This window comes from Camellia sinensis, chromosome 15 (genome assembly GCF_055761805.1).
Source record: "Camellia sinensis isolate YWXY chromosome 15, ASM5576180v1, whole genome shotgun sequence".
In the NCBI taxonomy this organism is placed as follows: Eukaryota; Viridiplantae; Streptophyta; class Magnoliopsida; order Ericales; family Theaceae; genus Camellia; species Camellia sinensis.
Window position 1 is genome coordinate 29992812 of NC_138975.1, and position 13220 is coordinate 30006031.

Here is a 13220-nt window from a genome sequence, read left to right on the forward strand (position 1 = left end):
AAGATACAATAATTAAAAAAAAAAAAAACTTTGCTTAACTAATAAACTAATAATATATACGACAATGTTACGTAACTCAAATTTTGTGGCTCAAAAGTGGTTCAAATAGCCAAAATGACGTCGTTTTGAGTACAGAACAATATAAAAATGGCCAAAACGACGTCGTTTTGGCCATTTGAGCCACTTTTGAGCCACAAAATTTGAGTTACGAGACATTTTCCTAATATATATTCCCCATCTCAAAAGTAATAATAATCTATATATATCCCACCAATGTCCACCTGTACAATTTCTTTTTTTCATTTTTTCCAATTAAAAAAAAAAAAAAAACAGAGTAGAAGACGAACAGAGGAAGAAGCTAAAAGGAGGACCTTGCTAGGGTAAACGAAGGGTAATCGGATTCAGAAGGCGATCGATTTCGGGAATCTGAGAGATTACGCAATGGCGGACTCTCTCAGGTCTCTCTCTCTCTCTCTCTCTCTCTATATATATATATATATATATAGGTGAATTTGTATATCTGGATTTAGAATTTGATATTGTTTGTATAATGGTTTGATTGCAGAGGTAGGTGATCTTCCCTTCCCGGATTCGATGTTTTTGGTAGGATCGCTGTTACGTTTCGGATCTGTGATTGTTTGGATTGTTCATATAGTCGCATGCATGGGGTAAGTCTTTCGATTCCTTCCTTCGATTCACTCATCCCTACATATTTCTATGATTTTTGAAAATTTGATTTGAGATTGGCCTACGATTGGGTTGGAAAATTTAATAGCTGATTTGTTACTTGCGACCAATTTCCTTGTTTGCAGAAAAAATAACTTTTTTTTAAAAAAAAAAAAATAATTAATTTATTAATCCTATCTTATTACAGTGTTTTTGTTTCCCAAATCAGATGATTGAGGTTTATATGGTGAAAAATTTAGTGTGATCTGAATTAGTGCCTTTTGTTTGTCTAATTGGAGAATAAACGTGTAATTGATAACTGGGTAATCTATCTTTCTGGTCTAGGCTTGATATAGATTTTATAGTTCTATTCAATGTAAAATTATAAAGCATGGTTGGAAATAAATGCGCAGTTGTTCGAAGATAAATATCGGGAAGTGAACTGGTTGTGGGATAAAGTTTGTCACTCAACTAACTTCCTTTTGTGATTTGGTGAATTCTCTCTTTAAGGCGGTTCCACTATTTCTGTTAGTTAGAGATTGGTTGTCGGTGTGTGACATGAAGATTTTTACTTGAGATGGCAATGGGAGAATTTGGTAAAAAGTCAGCTTTTTGGCTTTTTAGTTTTTTTACGCAAGAAAGCCACAAAAAAGTCAACTTTTTTACACAAAAAAACCCAAAAAATCAGCTTTTTATCAACTTCCCAAAACACCTTTTTGGGTTATGTATTTCGTACTTTCATTTTCCTTTTGTAAGAGGATGCCTTATCCTCGTTCCTTTTTTGATTTATCAATTAAATCTTTTATTGTTGATCCAAAAAAATGTAAATTTATAAATCAGAGAATTTCCTCTTCTGCATGATGCCATTTTGTGGCTTGTTGGATTTAATAGGGCCTTTCTGTAAAATCATGATGTAATATTTATTAGTGGAACTTCACACTGTCCAACCATAATGGAACACAATTTTTGTTCATCAAGCCCCTTTTTAGAGGACTTGTTGAGAGAAATCAAATATAATTTTGAGTAATCCGCTTTTACACTGTTCTTTGTTGTCTGCATGTTTAGTATTTACCAATATATGGATTCTGTTTGACTATATTTCACAAATCAGGCCTGTCATTAAATAGATGGTATGGCTATAAGGAAGTGGTGGGGAAGCAAAACTAAATGTGGAAGGGTGTTAAGAATTTTGTTTGCACTATCAATTGTAATATGCAAGAGTAAAAATGCAGATACGAAGTGAATGAATTTTATGGCTTGAGGTGAATTTTATGATTTGAGTTCTTAGTTTTTTTTAAGTTGTTGGATTTGTTATGCCTATTGGTTTTCTGATCTCGAGATTTTCAATGAAAATCTAGGGATTTCAATGTTAAGTTTGGACGTTGAAATGTAGGCTATGAAATCTAGTTAAAAATTGGAACTTGAGTTGGTGACTCTCAGCTACTACCTGACTCATCACTTAGGTTTTAGCGGGTTTGGGTCAATTATTTTTATAAGATTTTGCTGCTGGTATAGACCTCTTTTTCGGTTCTTGTTTGTGATTTTGCATTTGATTGTCTTTAAGAAATTTTTTTTTTCTTTTTTAGTTTTAAAATATTATTGAAACCCTAAGAAAGGAGACAACATGAGTTTAGTGTTTCTGGTATTTTTAATCCCTCTTCACCCGTGCACATTGTGTGTGTGTGTGTGTTTCATGCTTTCTTTGCCGTCCTTTGCCTGAATTGGTTGTGTTCAACTAGTATATCAATTGTCTGACATCGAGTTTTATCGAATCTTATTGTTGAACAAGTGTAGTTGCTTACCTTCATGAGTTGAATGGTGTGAATTTGTTGCTAGACCTGATTTGTATTAAGTCGGCTCCTCTCTCTCTCTCTCTCTAGATAGATAGATAGATTAACAATACTGGTAGTTTTTATCAGTTTTTAATGCTTCAAAATTTTTAATAAGTTAAATTTTTTAATCCTTCAGGTTTAATTTAAGATATTTAGTTGGCGGTGGGTTAATGTCCAAAAACGTGTATGCTGTGGATTATTGTTGCTAACATGTGATTTGTGATACTTTTGGATTACTTGAGTTCTGAGAGTTTTGTATGAAGAACGCCATCAAATATTTGCGCCCAATGAAAGGTCAATATCTCATATGATTTTTGATCATTTGAGTTTTCTTGCATGAATGTAGTCAAGGAATTTAGGCAATTAGCAATGATGTAATTCTGCATACCCTTGTTCATGCGACTTTCAAACTCTCTGAAATATTAGTTTTGTAAAAAAATGTAGGAGTGCGTCTACTGAAACGACGACATGCAAATTACTTCAATATCTTATTATATGGACAAATTTAGAGCTATATATATATATTATAGATTTTAATTTTTTTATTTCACTTAAAAGTTTAATCGGAAAGCATGGTTTCTGAAGACAATTGGGGACTTGGCATTAAGATTCATTTGTGGTACGGTAGATTCAGATCACGACAGGAGCAATCTTAACTGATAAATCTACACTGTCAATGTTACATTCATGATTTTGGGCCATCTGACATTACTAATCAATTCAGTTCCTATAATAAATTACTCCAAAACTTTGACAAATTGATTTGCCTAAGATCATCCCATCACATTAATTCTTAGCCTAGTGTCTTTGCCTATAAGTCATATATTCAAGTCTACTCTACAAAGCCTTGTCTCAGTTACTTAGGGTCAGCTACATGAACCCTGTTTCATCATTTTGCTCGATCAAGGGCCATAAGTTCAATTAAAGCTAACATGCCTTTCTTTGTTATCTCAACATATATTGATTTTAGTCTCCCTTATCTGGTAGGATTACCCTCAATGTGGACAATGTGACTTTTCCTAACTTGTGAAACTATCAATTTTCGCTACACATGACCAAACCATCTCAGTGAATTTTCCTTCATTTTACCTTCAATAGGTGTTTATCTTTAGCAACCCTTGGATTCGTTCATTCGTACCCTGTCTTTTCTAGTTTTCCACAGATTCACTTCAGCTTTACTTCTCTCATGTGCACTCACTTTGTGAACATCTTAGTCAAGTTTATTTTTTAATCTCATAAGTATGCATCGATCACACTAGACACTTTGGTGGTATATACCAAAATTTTATCAGATTGCCTTTTAAATTGCGGGGCTTGATTTTTTGTTGAAAAGTGCTTCCGTGACATTTGTAGTTTTAAAGAAGCAACGAGCTTGCCAAGAGAGTAAGGCTGCCTCATATAAATGATTGGTGGCTCAAGTCAACTTGAACGCATGTGGTTAAATTAGTGTTAAACGTGGTTTAGTGGGGCTTTTTGTGGATGGCTTGCACCCCCTTGATGTCTGTTTTATATATTTCTATACTTATCCCAAAAAAAAAAAAAAAAAAAAAAAAAAAGAAAAAAAAGAAGGAAAAAAACTCAACGAGTGTTTTGGGCTTGTTTGATTTGGATGTTGCTCATGAAATTCAACTTTGGTGTTGCTTCTATATATTTCTTACTTATCAAAAAAGGAAAAGAAAAAACACTGAAAAATATTTTAGGCTTGTTTGATTTGGATGTTGCTCATGTAATTCAACTTCCTGGTCTGTTTCACTTGGGGTGTTTTTTTGTCCAAATTAAAAAAAAAAAGTTCCATATCCATTGTTATAACTATTCTATTGATTTTTTGTATTATTTATTCTTTTTTTATTTTTAAAAAAGAAACTTGATATGCATTCTTTGATCTTTAACCACCTAGATTGTTCCATACCAAAGCAAAGCCTGCAGTTGATCTTCTTAGCAACCTGGTAGAGGACATTAGCTGGTGAGTTGCTTCTTGGAATAACATTGAGAATAATCAGACCTCTAGGACTCTGATTTTTTCTTGGGGTTTCTCCCCTAGAAACCTTAATGGATATATTTCTTTTTGATGTAATTGTTAGCTTAGGGAATGCCCTGTTGGAGCATGTGTGAAGATAAGAGTCCCACGTCGGATAAAAAGTAAAAGAGATGGGTCTTAATATACATTAGATGCGCTCTCCACTTATGGGCTTAAGTTTTTAAGTGGATATGAGTTTCAAATAATGTAAGTTAGGCTATAGTGTTAGGTACGTGGAGTCTAGAGTTTCTCTCTGATGAATTGGGCTGGTGTTGCTATGCGCTTGTTGGCTCCCCGATTTCCTAACAACTGGTATAAGAGCCAATGGCAGACGATCTATGGACAGACTCTCCTAGAGCATTGATTTTGGTGGGCTTGGGCACAGAAACTCTTGATGGAGCAAAAGAAAAATTCCTAGTGCACGTGGAGGTTGGACCGCGGCCTATGAAGCATGGGTACTTCAAAAAACATGCCGTAGCTGTACCAGATACTTACCGACGTATGGTACCTCGTATGGTACTTCTGCATACGTACTGGTTACACGAAACACATATCCAAATTTTTTCTTCTTAATTTTTGCCGTACCCAGATGTATCTACTATATACTCAAGTCGTACTGTACCTCAGTTAAAACAATATTTTCTTCTACTACAAAGATAAAACTCTTTTCATTAGACTTGTTTTTTATTTTTGGTTTTATGCTTAATATGTTTTTAAAATCAAACTATGGTTTGTAAGTTATTTAATATATTAATATTTAATTTTGATTTATACCTTTACTTTTGGCATTAAGGGCCATTTTGGGAAGTGGGCCACTTCCCAGCTTTTAAGCCACTTCCCTCTCTTATAGAAAAGTCAAAAAATAGCTTTTAACCATCTTCTCAAAACACCCTTAAATGTTAATTGTAGGTTTAATCTTAACAAATTAAACCATTTAATTAATTTTTGCATTATTCTAAATTAAAAAATAAATATTTTCTTACAAGCTTACCAAGCTTTACCCGTATCGTACTTTTTGGAGATTTTACCGTATTGAAGTACCTGTATCGTACCCGTATCAGTACTCGTACCCATACTTCATAGACCGCGGCAAGGTGGCTCTCTTAATGGAGTATGGTGGCTCATGATGGAGTGTGTGCGGGGGGGCCTGGGTTGGACTCGATGTTGAAGAATTGTAGATAAGGATTAAGGGAGAGTGCATATGATCTATGATGAACTTGTAGATGATAGATCAAGACTTCCGGGAGGAGCAAGGAGAAGCCTAATGTTTGCTTCACACATGAGGGGAGATTGTTGGAGCATGCGTGAAAATAAGAGTTCCACATTGGATAAAAAGTAAGAGATGAGTCTTAATATACATTAGATGGATTCTCCACTTATGGGCTTAAGCTTTTAGGTGGGTATGAGTTTCAAATAATGTAAGTTAGGCCCTAGTGTTAGGTATAGATGTAGACTCTAGACATTCTCCCCAATGAATGGGGCCGGTGTTGTTGTGCGCTTGTGGGCTCCCCGATTCCCTAACATGCCCTGGCTTCATTAACAAAATTGGCCACTTCTATGATTTGTTAGAGCTGGATTTACCATTTCATTGTGTATACTGTACTTCTGGTTTTTATTGTACCTCAAAATTAATGTTTATCTAGGTTTTGTGAACTTTAAGTCCAGACTATGGCGTCCATGATGACATATATCTTATATTCTCTTCCAAAATATGGCTTGTAAGTTCATTGCTGCCTAGGCAAAGAGATAAATGTTGATGTTTGATGCGAGTTTGCTTCGAAAATTCATCACCTGTGTACAAACTAGCATTTTTTTTTTTTCCTCTGAAGGTGCCTTCCTAAACTTCCAATTGTGTCACATTCACTGTTCTTTCAAACTCTCTCTCTCTCTCTCTCTCTCTCTGTATGTCATTTCTTTATTACTAATTTGCATTACTAATGTTGTGAAGGGTTTTGACCTTGGAGTGGGGATTGCATATGTTGCTTGAAAATGTGTGAACTTCTTATAAACTGATAGCCTGTGTACACTCTGCAGCACGAGTGGCTAATGAATGTCGATTATTTGAAATAAATATGATTTCTTACAGAACCTGATTTTTGTAACAGAGCAGTGGTTGTCTGGGAAGCCATAGTAAACCCGAACTGATTACCTCAATTGATGAGCCACTGAAAGGTCCAAAGCTTCAAGGTCAAAAAGCATCAAAACCTAGCGTATCAGAGGATTTCTGGACCACTAGCACATGTGAAATGGACAACAGTGCAATGCACTCACGAGGAAGCATCTCTTCAATAAGCACATCAAACCTGACCGTAGATCCCCATGCCACTAGCAGTGGAAGCATTCCTTCTGAATTTGTAAATCATGGCAAGTTTTGGTTGCTTCTTTTATGTCACTGACTTTATTGGGTGTAGATTTATCATCACAATGCAAATGCATTTTTCTTCCCCTGGTATGTGAATCTGTCTTTCTGGTGTTGTGGGTGAGGGTACAAAGACTCCAATGGAATTCAAAGCATGGTTAAATTGATTCTTTCCTTTTTGATACAAAAAAAATAAATTATTATCACTGTATTTTTGTCTGCTGGATCTTCTTTAGGTCTTGTTCTGAAATGGTGCATCATATCTGATGCTGAATGTCTTGGTTGTAGGTCTTCTTCTCTGGAACCAAACTAGGCAGCAGTGGATAGGAAATAAAAAGCCCGATAATCGGGAACAGGGGCTTCGTGAACCTAAACTGAGGTTTGTTGTTTTCATGGTTTTGAATTTGTGGAAACTAAACGGGTCTGTTATATGGTTCCGGATGATGATTTATCTGCCATCAATGCTAGTTAACCTCTTCAAAGTATATTATAATATTTTTGATAATCGGGGTCCGGGTGACCCCGACCATTCCCTGAGACCCATGTAAAGCTTCCCCTCCATGCAGATCGCAAAGTATATTATAATATAGCATCTGCATAAGGTACTTAATATGTGTTTGTCCCCTTTTGGTCATGACTAAAGGAAAAATGCCATGAACTGAATTGCCATTCTCTTTTGAGTTAGCATGTTACCTGGTGATGGTTTCCACTAGTTTATTTGACCTTGCTGCCTTGGTAGGTTCAGTCTTGTGAGCAGAATACGAAAATGCATAAACAATTCTCTTTTGCCATCCAAAGTTCTTTGTGATATTTCTTTTTGTTGGGACTCACCGGCAACTTTGTTTCAGTTCCTTGGTTGTTATCTTACAATCATATGTGGCTTGCGTTAAATGTGTTTGAATTCTTCTGGGGTTAGTTTAATATTTTTCTGTGTTTGAAAAAGTATATTAAATGTATGAAAATTAAATAATATTATTTACAATGGTAGTTGTGAGTGAGACCTCAGAGATGGTTGGGGTACCCTCCATGTATGCATGCTAAATTATTGCCATGAGAGCTCCCCTGCTAGTTTGAACTGCATATTTGCTAACTGATGCTTATAAATGCCTTACCATCTGTGATACCTTTGTTTTTTGTTTTTGGACGGATTCCTGTGGAGGCAAGTTGCTAATTTACTCAAGGTTTGTTTGGGAAGTGACTTTTTGGATAAAATATGAGGTGAACAAAACTTAAGTGTTTGTAATGACTTTTTGGCTTTTTATGAAAAAGTGTACAAAAAGTAGAGAATGGAAAGGAATCTTTGACTTTTTTGTATATTTTTTTGACATTTTAGCTTTTTTGTAGGTGTTATTTTTTTGACTTTTTTGCTAAAATACTATCATCCGAAATGGACTCTCAGTCCTCTTGTTCATAATAAAAACTTTTAGTTCCTTGAATAATTACTAATGCATTTTTAGCTGCTTGCATAGAATTTTGTCAAAAATCTAAAATCACAATGGAAGACAAATTTGCAACATGATTTCTGCATGATTGCTCTTTATGGTGTCTTTTTTCTATTTTGTGGTGAATCTTATTAATTTAGTGTTGTGTGCCTGAAAGGTTTGTATTTGTCCAAATTGTTTTCTTTTTTTATCTTGGGGATACGGATGATGTTGGGATGCCTAACACACTTCATGTTAAGGTGTCTTCTTGATGCTACTTGTAGTTTAGAAAACCATCATCTGCACCATGTTCTCTTCTGAAATAAGCATAGGTGATTCATGAAGATGTTTCTCATACTTTGTCTGACTTAACCTTTCTTTGCCTGGTTAATTTTTTTTTGGGTTTGCAGTTGGAATTCAACCTATGACAGTTTGCTTGGGAGCAACAAGCCATTTGCCCAGCGCATACCTCTCTCTGTAAGTTTCGATCTTCAACAAGATAGTTTTTGAATACTGCTTTTGAGTTTTTTTTGTTTTTGTTTTTCGGAAAGACAAAAAAGCAAAGTGTGTAGTTTTGTCTGCTTGGCAACGTGCCCTGCTCATATATTTTAAACTAACAGGAAATGGTAGATTTTCTTGTCGATATCTGGGAGCAGGAAGGGATGTACGATTGAGAAAGCGTAAGCAGGAGACTTTCTATGTTTAGATATTAGAGCCAACGACAACTGTTGTAGCATTTAGAATTGCTAAGGTAGCAAAAACTCGATTGGGCAGTATGTTTATTAAACTGTGACATTATATCATCACATATGATGCCCATAGGGATATTTTTACTCTCAACAGGCTCTTAGAACATAAGCCATATGGTATCACACACTGTATTGTTCTAATTTATAGAAGTAGCTGCCTCTGCCATTCTTGGCAGCAGATTTTGCGAAGTATCTGAATTTGCTCTTGACTGGGAATTTGTTAAATGTGTTTTTGTTTTTCATATTTTATCTCTTTTACGTTTATTTTAGGTATGGGATACGTATAATTATTTTGTGAAATGATTGAGATAATATAGCCACGGAAAATTAGAGAAGCCTGAATTGTGATGTCTTTTTTGGTTCTTGGATTTGTTAAGGAAAGGAAAAAGTTAATTTAAAAAAAAAAAAAAAATGAGAAGCAAAAATTTGTTATTGGGGTTTGGTTGGGCTGGGTTTAGGGTTGCAAACGAACTGAACTGTTCATGAACAACTCGAGTTTGGCTCATTTAAATTCGTTTGAGCTCGACTCGTTTATTAAATGAATAAACTCGAGCTCAATTTTTAGGCTCTTTTATTAATTGAGCCGAGCTCAAGTAGTTCTGAATTCAGCTCGATAAGGCTCGTGAATATAAAAATAAATAAATAAATATTTATTTTTAATAATATATTAAATAAATTTTCAATAATTTATTTTATTTGTTATTTATGTTTGGTAGTTGTGTAAATTTTTATATTTGATTGATGATATTTATTATTAATATAAGTATTATTATATATTTTAATCATAATTTTGTATTTTTTAAATTTTAATAAGTAAATTAATTTAAATTTAATTCATTTTTAACATTTATGTAATTGAGCGACCTCGAGTTCGATTTTTGAAGCTCGACTAAAACTCGTTCAAGATCGAGTTTGACTAATTCTTAATAAATGAGCTTAAATATTCAAAATTTCGATTCGGTTCGTTTGCAACCTAGTTGGGTTTCAAGGAAGAAGGCATAGGAATTTTTCAAAACATAATTTTTCTTGCATGGTTACTAGAGAAAAATGAATAGACACAAGTTAAAACACTTTGGTATTGTTTTATTTTAATGTTTTGTATTCTCGAAAATAGAAAAAACGAAAACTGACAACATTTTTTTTTTCTTTTTGAAGTGTACTTTTTATATGAAACGCTTTAAAGTTATTTGAATTTTTCAAAACTGTTTTTGCATAATAGTAAAAATGATTAGTGATTTTTGAACTTGGCATTAGTTTTATTTTTGAAATCACGAAAAATAAATGTTTGGTAGCAGCTACATATGCATATGAAAATTGGTTCTACATTGAAAAATTTCATTTATAATGCTCATTTAATAGAAGAAACTCATTGAGTGAATTTCAATACAGTTATTTTTTGAAAAATTATTTATAAATACATAAAAAATTAAAATTTTTAATTATTAACTTTATAAAATTTATCAAAAAAATAGATAGATGAGAAGAGTAGAACTTAAACTTTAAGTTTAATGAAAAAACTTACCACTTCAATAGCACACAATATATAATAAATATTTTATTTTAATTATACAAGTATTGCGTGTGTCAACCGCCAGTCTATATTATGCAAAGGTCTTACTTGATGTCATAAAACCTTTATATTAAGCAAATACCTTATGCTGTGTTTGGTTGGGGATTTGGGGAGGGATTTGGAAAGGAAAAGGAAAAATATGTGTGAAATTAGGTGAAATATAAGTATGTTTTATTCACATTTTACCTATATTTTTCATTTTCCTTTCCAAATCTTTCCTCAAATCTCCCAACCAAACACAACATTAGTGTCTCAAAATTTTTGTTTCTATTCATGTCACAAAACCTTTATATTAAGCAAAGATCTCACAAGTGTCTCAAATTTTTGGTGTCTATTCATGTCACGTGGCATATTTGTCTCTATTCTAAAATATAAAGTTATACAAAGAAGAAAATAAATTTGAATTTAAAACTTTAGACAAACATATTATAATATTAATTTTTATATTATTTAATTTAATTTTTATTTAATTAAATTAGACACGCCAGTTGTTATTTGAACAAGAAAATGCCAAAAAAGGGTTGCAAGGGGACATGAGAACTCTAACAAAACGTGAAAGTACGTGGCATCATCAGATGCATTTCCCTCTGGAATACTCTTGGGAAGTCCATAGAAGGAAAGCTTTAAAGCAAGATACTTTTAGAAGCTCCTCACACATACATCTCTCTCTCTCTCTCCAATTGTAACACAAACAATCACTAACATCAATAAAATTCTCCCCCACCTCCTCTCTCTCTCTCTTAAAGTTTGTTGAATTAAAATGGCATTGGCCCGTTTGGCATTGAAGAATTTGGGACAGAGGGTGGTGGTGTCTCCTTCATGTTCTTCTTCACTGCTAGTAGTGTCTCAGAGAGTTGTAGAGAGAAGTCTCAGCACTGGGTTGGAGCAGAGGTGGGTCTCTAATGAACTTCTTGTGAGGAGTTTCTGTACAAGAAGAACTAGTGATGGTAATGATGAGAAATCAGAGGGCAGAGAGGTGGCTGTGTCTGAAGAGGGTGGTGGCAAGAAATTCAGGCTGTTCCCCAGAAGACAACGCAGAAGGGGTCTCTGGAGGAACAACAACCACCATGGTACTCTCTCTCTCATAGGACCCAACTTTCACTTTATTTCTGTTATTTTAATTTCCACAATTTGATCGTTTAAGTTCAGTTTTAATTTGATTATTCTATTTAATTTTTTTTTTTTAATTTTGTCAACGTCTACACCGTAAAAAATTGACAAAGTCTCCCAAAATTTTTGATTGAAAGGATCAAATTAAAACTAAATCTTCAATTTAAAACTATAAGAATTAAAATAAATTTTATTTTAATCATAACTACCGAAGTAAAAAAGCAAGATGAAATCGTACAGTTGAAAGTTTATTAAAATAGATAAATTTAATAACAGAGAAAATTTAGAGACATAGAATTGTGACTTGCAATAGAACATGAATTGTAGCTTCATAAGTGGTTTAACCATAATATATTTTTACATACAGAAAAAATATGAAAGAAACTTTGGTAGTTAATTAAAAGAAACTGACAATTATTAATGCTTTCATTTCTTTAGAATTGTTTCCATCAGGGTTAGAAAATTCACTCTTTCAAGCAACCCAAAACCTCAACAAGTTGTTGAGAAATTTATCACCTTCAAGGCTCATAGGCAGAGTGAAAGAGCATGACGAGTGCTACAAGATACGATTCGGCGTGCCGGGCTCAGCAAAGAGGACGTGAAGATCACAATTGAAGATTGGGTTTTGAAAATCAGAGGAGAGCACAAAGAAGAGAGTGATCATGAACAAGAAGACTATGATGATGATGATGATGATGATGAAATTGATCGGTTTTGGTCGTCGATGAGCTATAGATACTTGAGGACTAGCATTATGCTTCCTGAGGATGCAAAAGTTGATGAAATTAAGGCAGAGATGAAGGATGGTGTGCTGACTATTACCATTCCTAGGACTGAAACACCAAAGAAAGATGTTAAGGAGATTACATTCAGTGATATGTGATTGTGGGTGTTTTGTGTCAATGAGACTTTAATTTTGTGTTTTTTGCGTTTGTTTGTGTGCTGGTAGAGAGACTCTGTGTAATGGAGATTGATCTTCTAAGTGCTCAGGGTGAACGAAAATAAAGTTTCTGAACATTTTGAAATTTGTATTGAAGGCTCCCAAAAATTTCTCTTATGCGAGTAAAATTTGTGTCACCGTGATCCTGCTAACGTGGTATTACAAATCAATAATAAACCTACATTGCCACATATATATAATATGGTACAATAATAACAAGTTATTCGATGATAATATACACTCAAATTTTTTTTTTGGTATCGTATTAAGTAAAAAGAAAAATAATTTCTACTTATTGGGCCTCAAATAAATCAATAATACCAAAAATAATAACAAAAATTGGCGATTGTTGGCACTAAAATTTATTTATTTTCTCTGTCGAAAAAGCATAACAAATACAGAGAGTTGATCTAGTGAGTGCTAACGGTGAAGATCACAAGTTTACAGTAGGAGGTGGATCCTAGAATGCAGAGTAAGTGACAGAAGTGAAACAGTTAAAGGTGGAGATGTGGTAGACATAGTTTTCTTCTATTGATTCATTTGATAGTGTAGTGAG

At 33.8% G+C, this 13220-nt stretch overlaps 2 protein-coding genes across 3 annotated transcripts; both read left to right on the top strand.

The window, feature by feature from the left end:
- The first annotated feature begins 254 nt into the window (after window positions 1-254).
- Window positions 255-9233, top strand: LOC114289283 (uncharacterized). Of its 2 annotated transcripts, none has more exons than XM_028232972.2 (6): window positions 255-458; window positions 566-668; window positions 6621-6879; window positions 7163-7253; window positions 8706-8772; window positions 8916-9233. In XM_028232972.2, exons 2-6 carry the CDS (start codon window positions 660-662, stop codon window positions 8967-8969), a joined length of 480 nt encoding a protein of 159 aa, XP_028088773.1. In that variant the 5' UTR covers window positions 255-458; window positions 566-659; the 3' UTR covers window positions 8970-9233. The 2 variants fall into 2 exon arrangements, with proteins under 2 accessions (XP_028088773.1, XP_028088764.1); XM_028232963.2 differs by having other exon boundaries at window positions 259-458; window positions 6626-6879.
- Window positions 9234-11248: 2015 nt separating this feature from the next.
- Window positions 11249-12779, top strand: LOC114288775 (26.5 kDa heat shock protein, mitochondrial). The gene is given in 3 exon segments (XM_082908742.1): window positions 11249-11684; window positions 12163-12306; window positions 12309-12779. Coding segments are annotated over 3 exon segments (753 nt in total). The 5' UTR covers window positions 11249-11374; the 3' UTR covers window positions 12608-12779.
- Window positions 12780-13220: the final 441 nt, after the last annotated feature.

Coding starts and splice junctions, on each gene's coding strand:
- LOC114289283 (XM_028232963.2), top strand. CDS start 595: ATGTTTTTGGTAGGATCGCTGTTACGTTTCGGATCTGTGATTGTTTGG. Junction 6,880..7,162: donor TTCTGAATTTGTAAATCATG/GCAAGTTTTGGT, acceptor TCTTGGTTGTAG/GTCTTCTTCTCTGGAACCAA. Junction 8,773..8,915: donor CCCAGCGCATACCTCTCTCT/GTAAGTTTCGAT, acceptor TTAAACTAACAG/GAAATGGTAGATTTTCTTGT.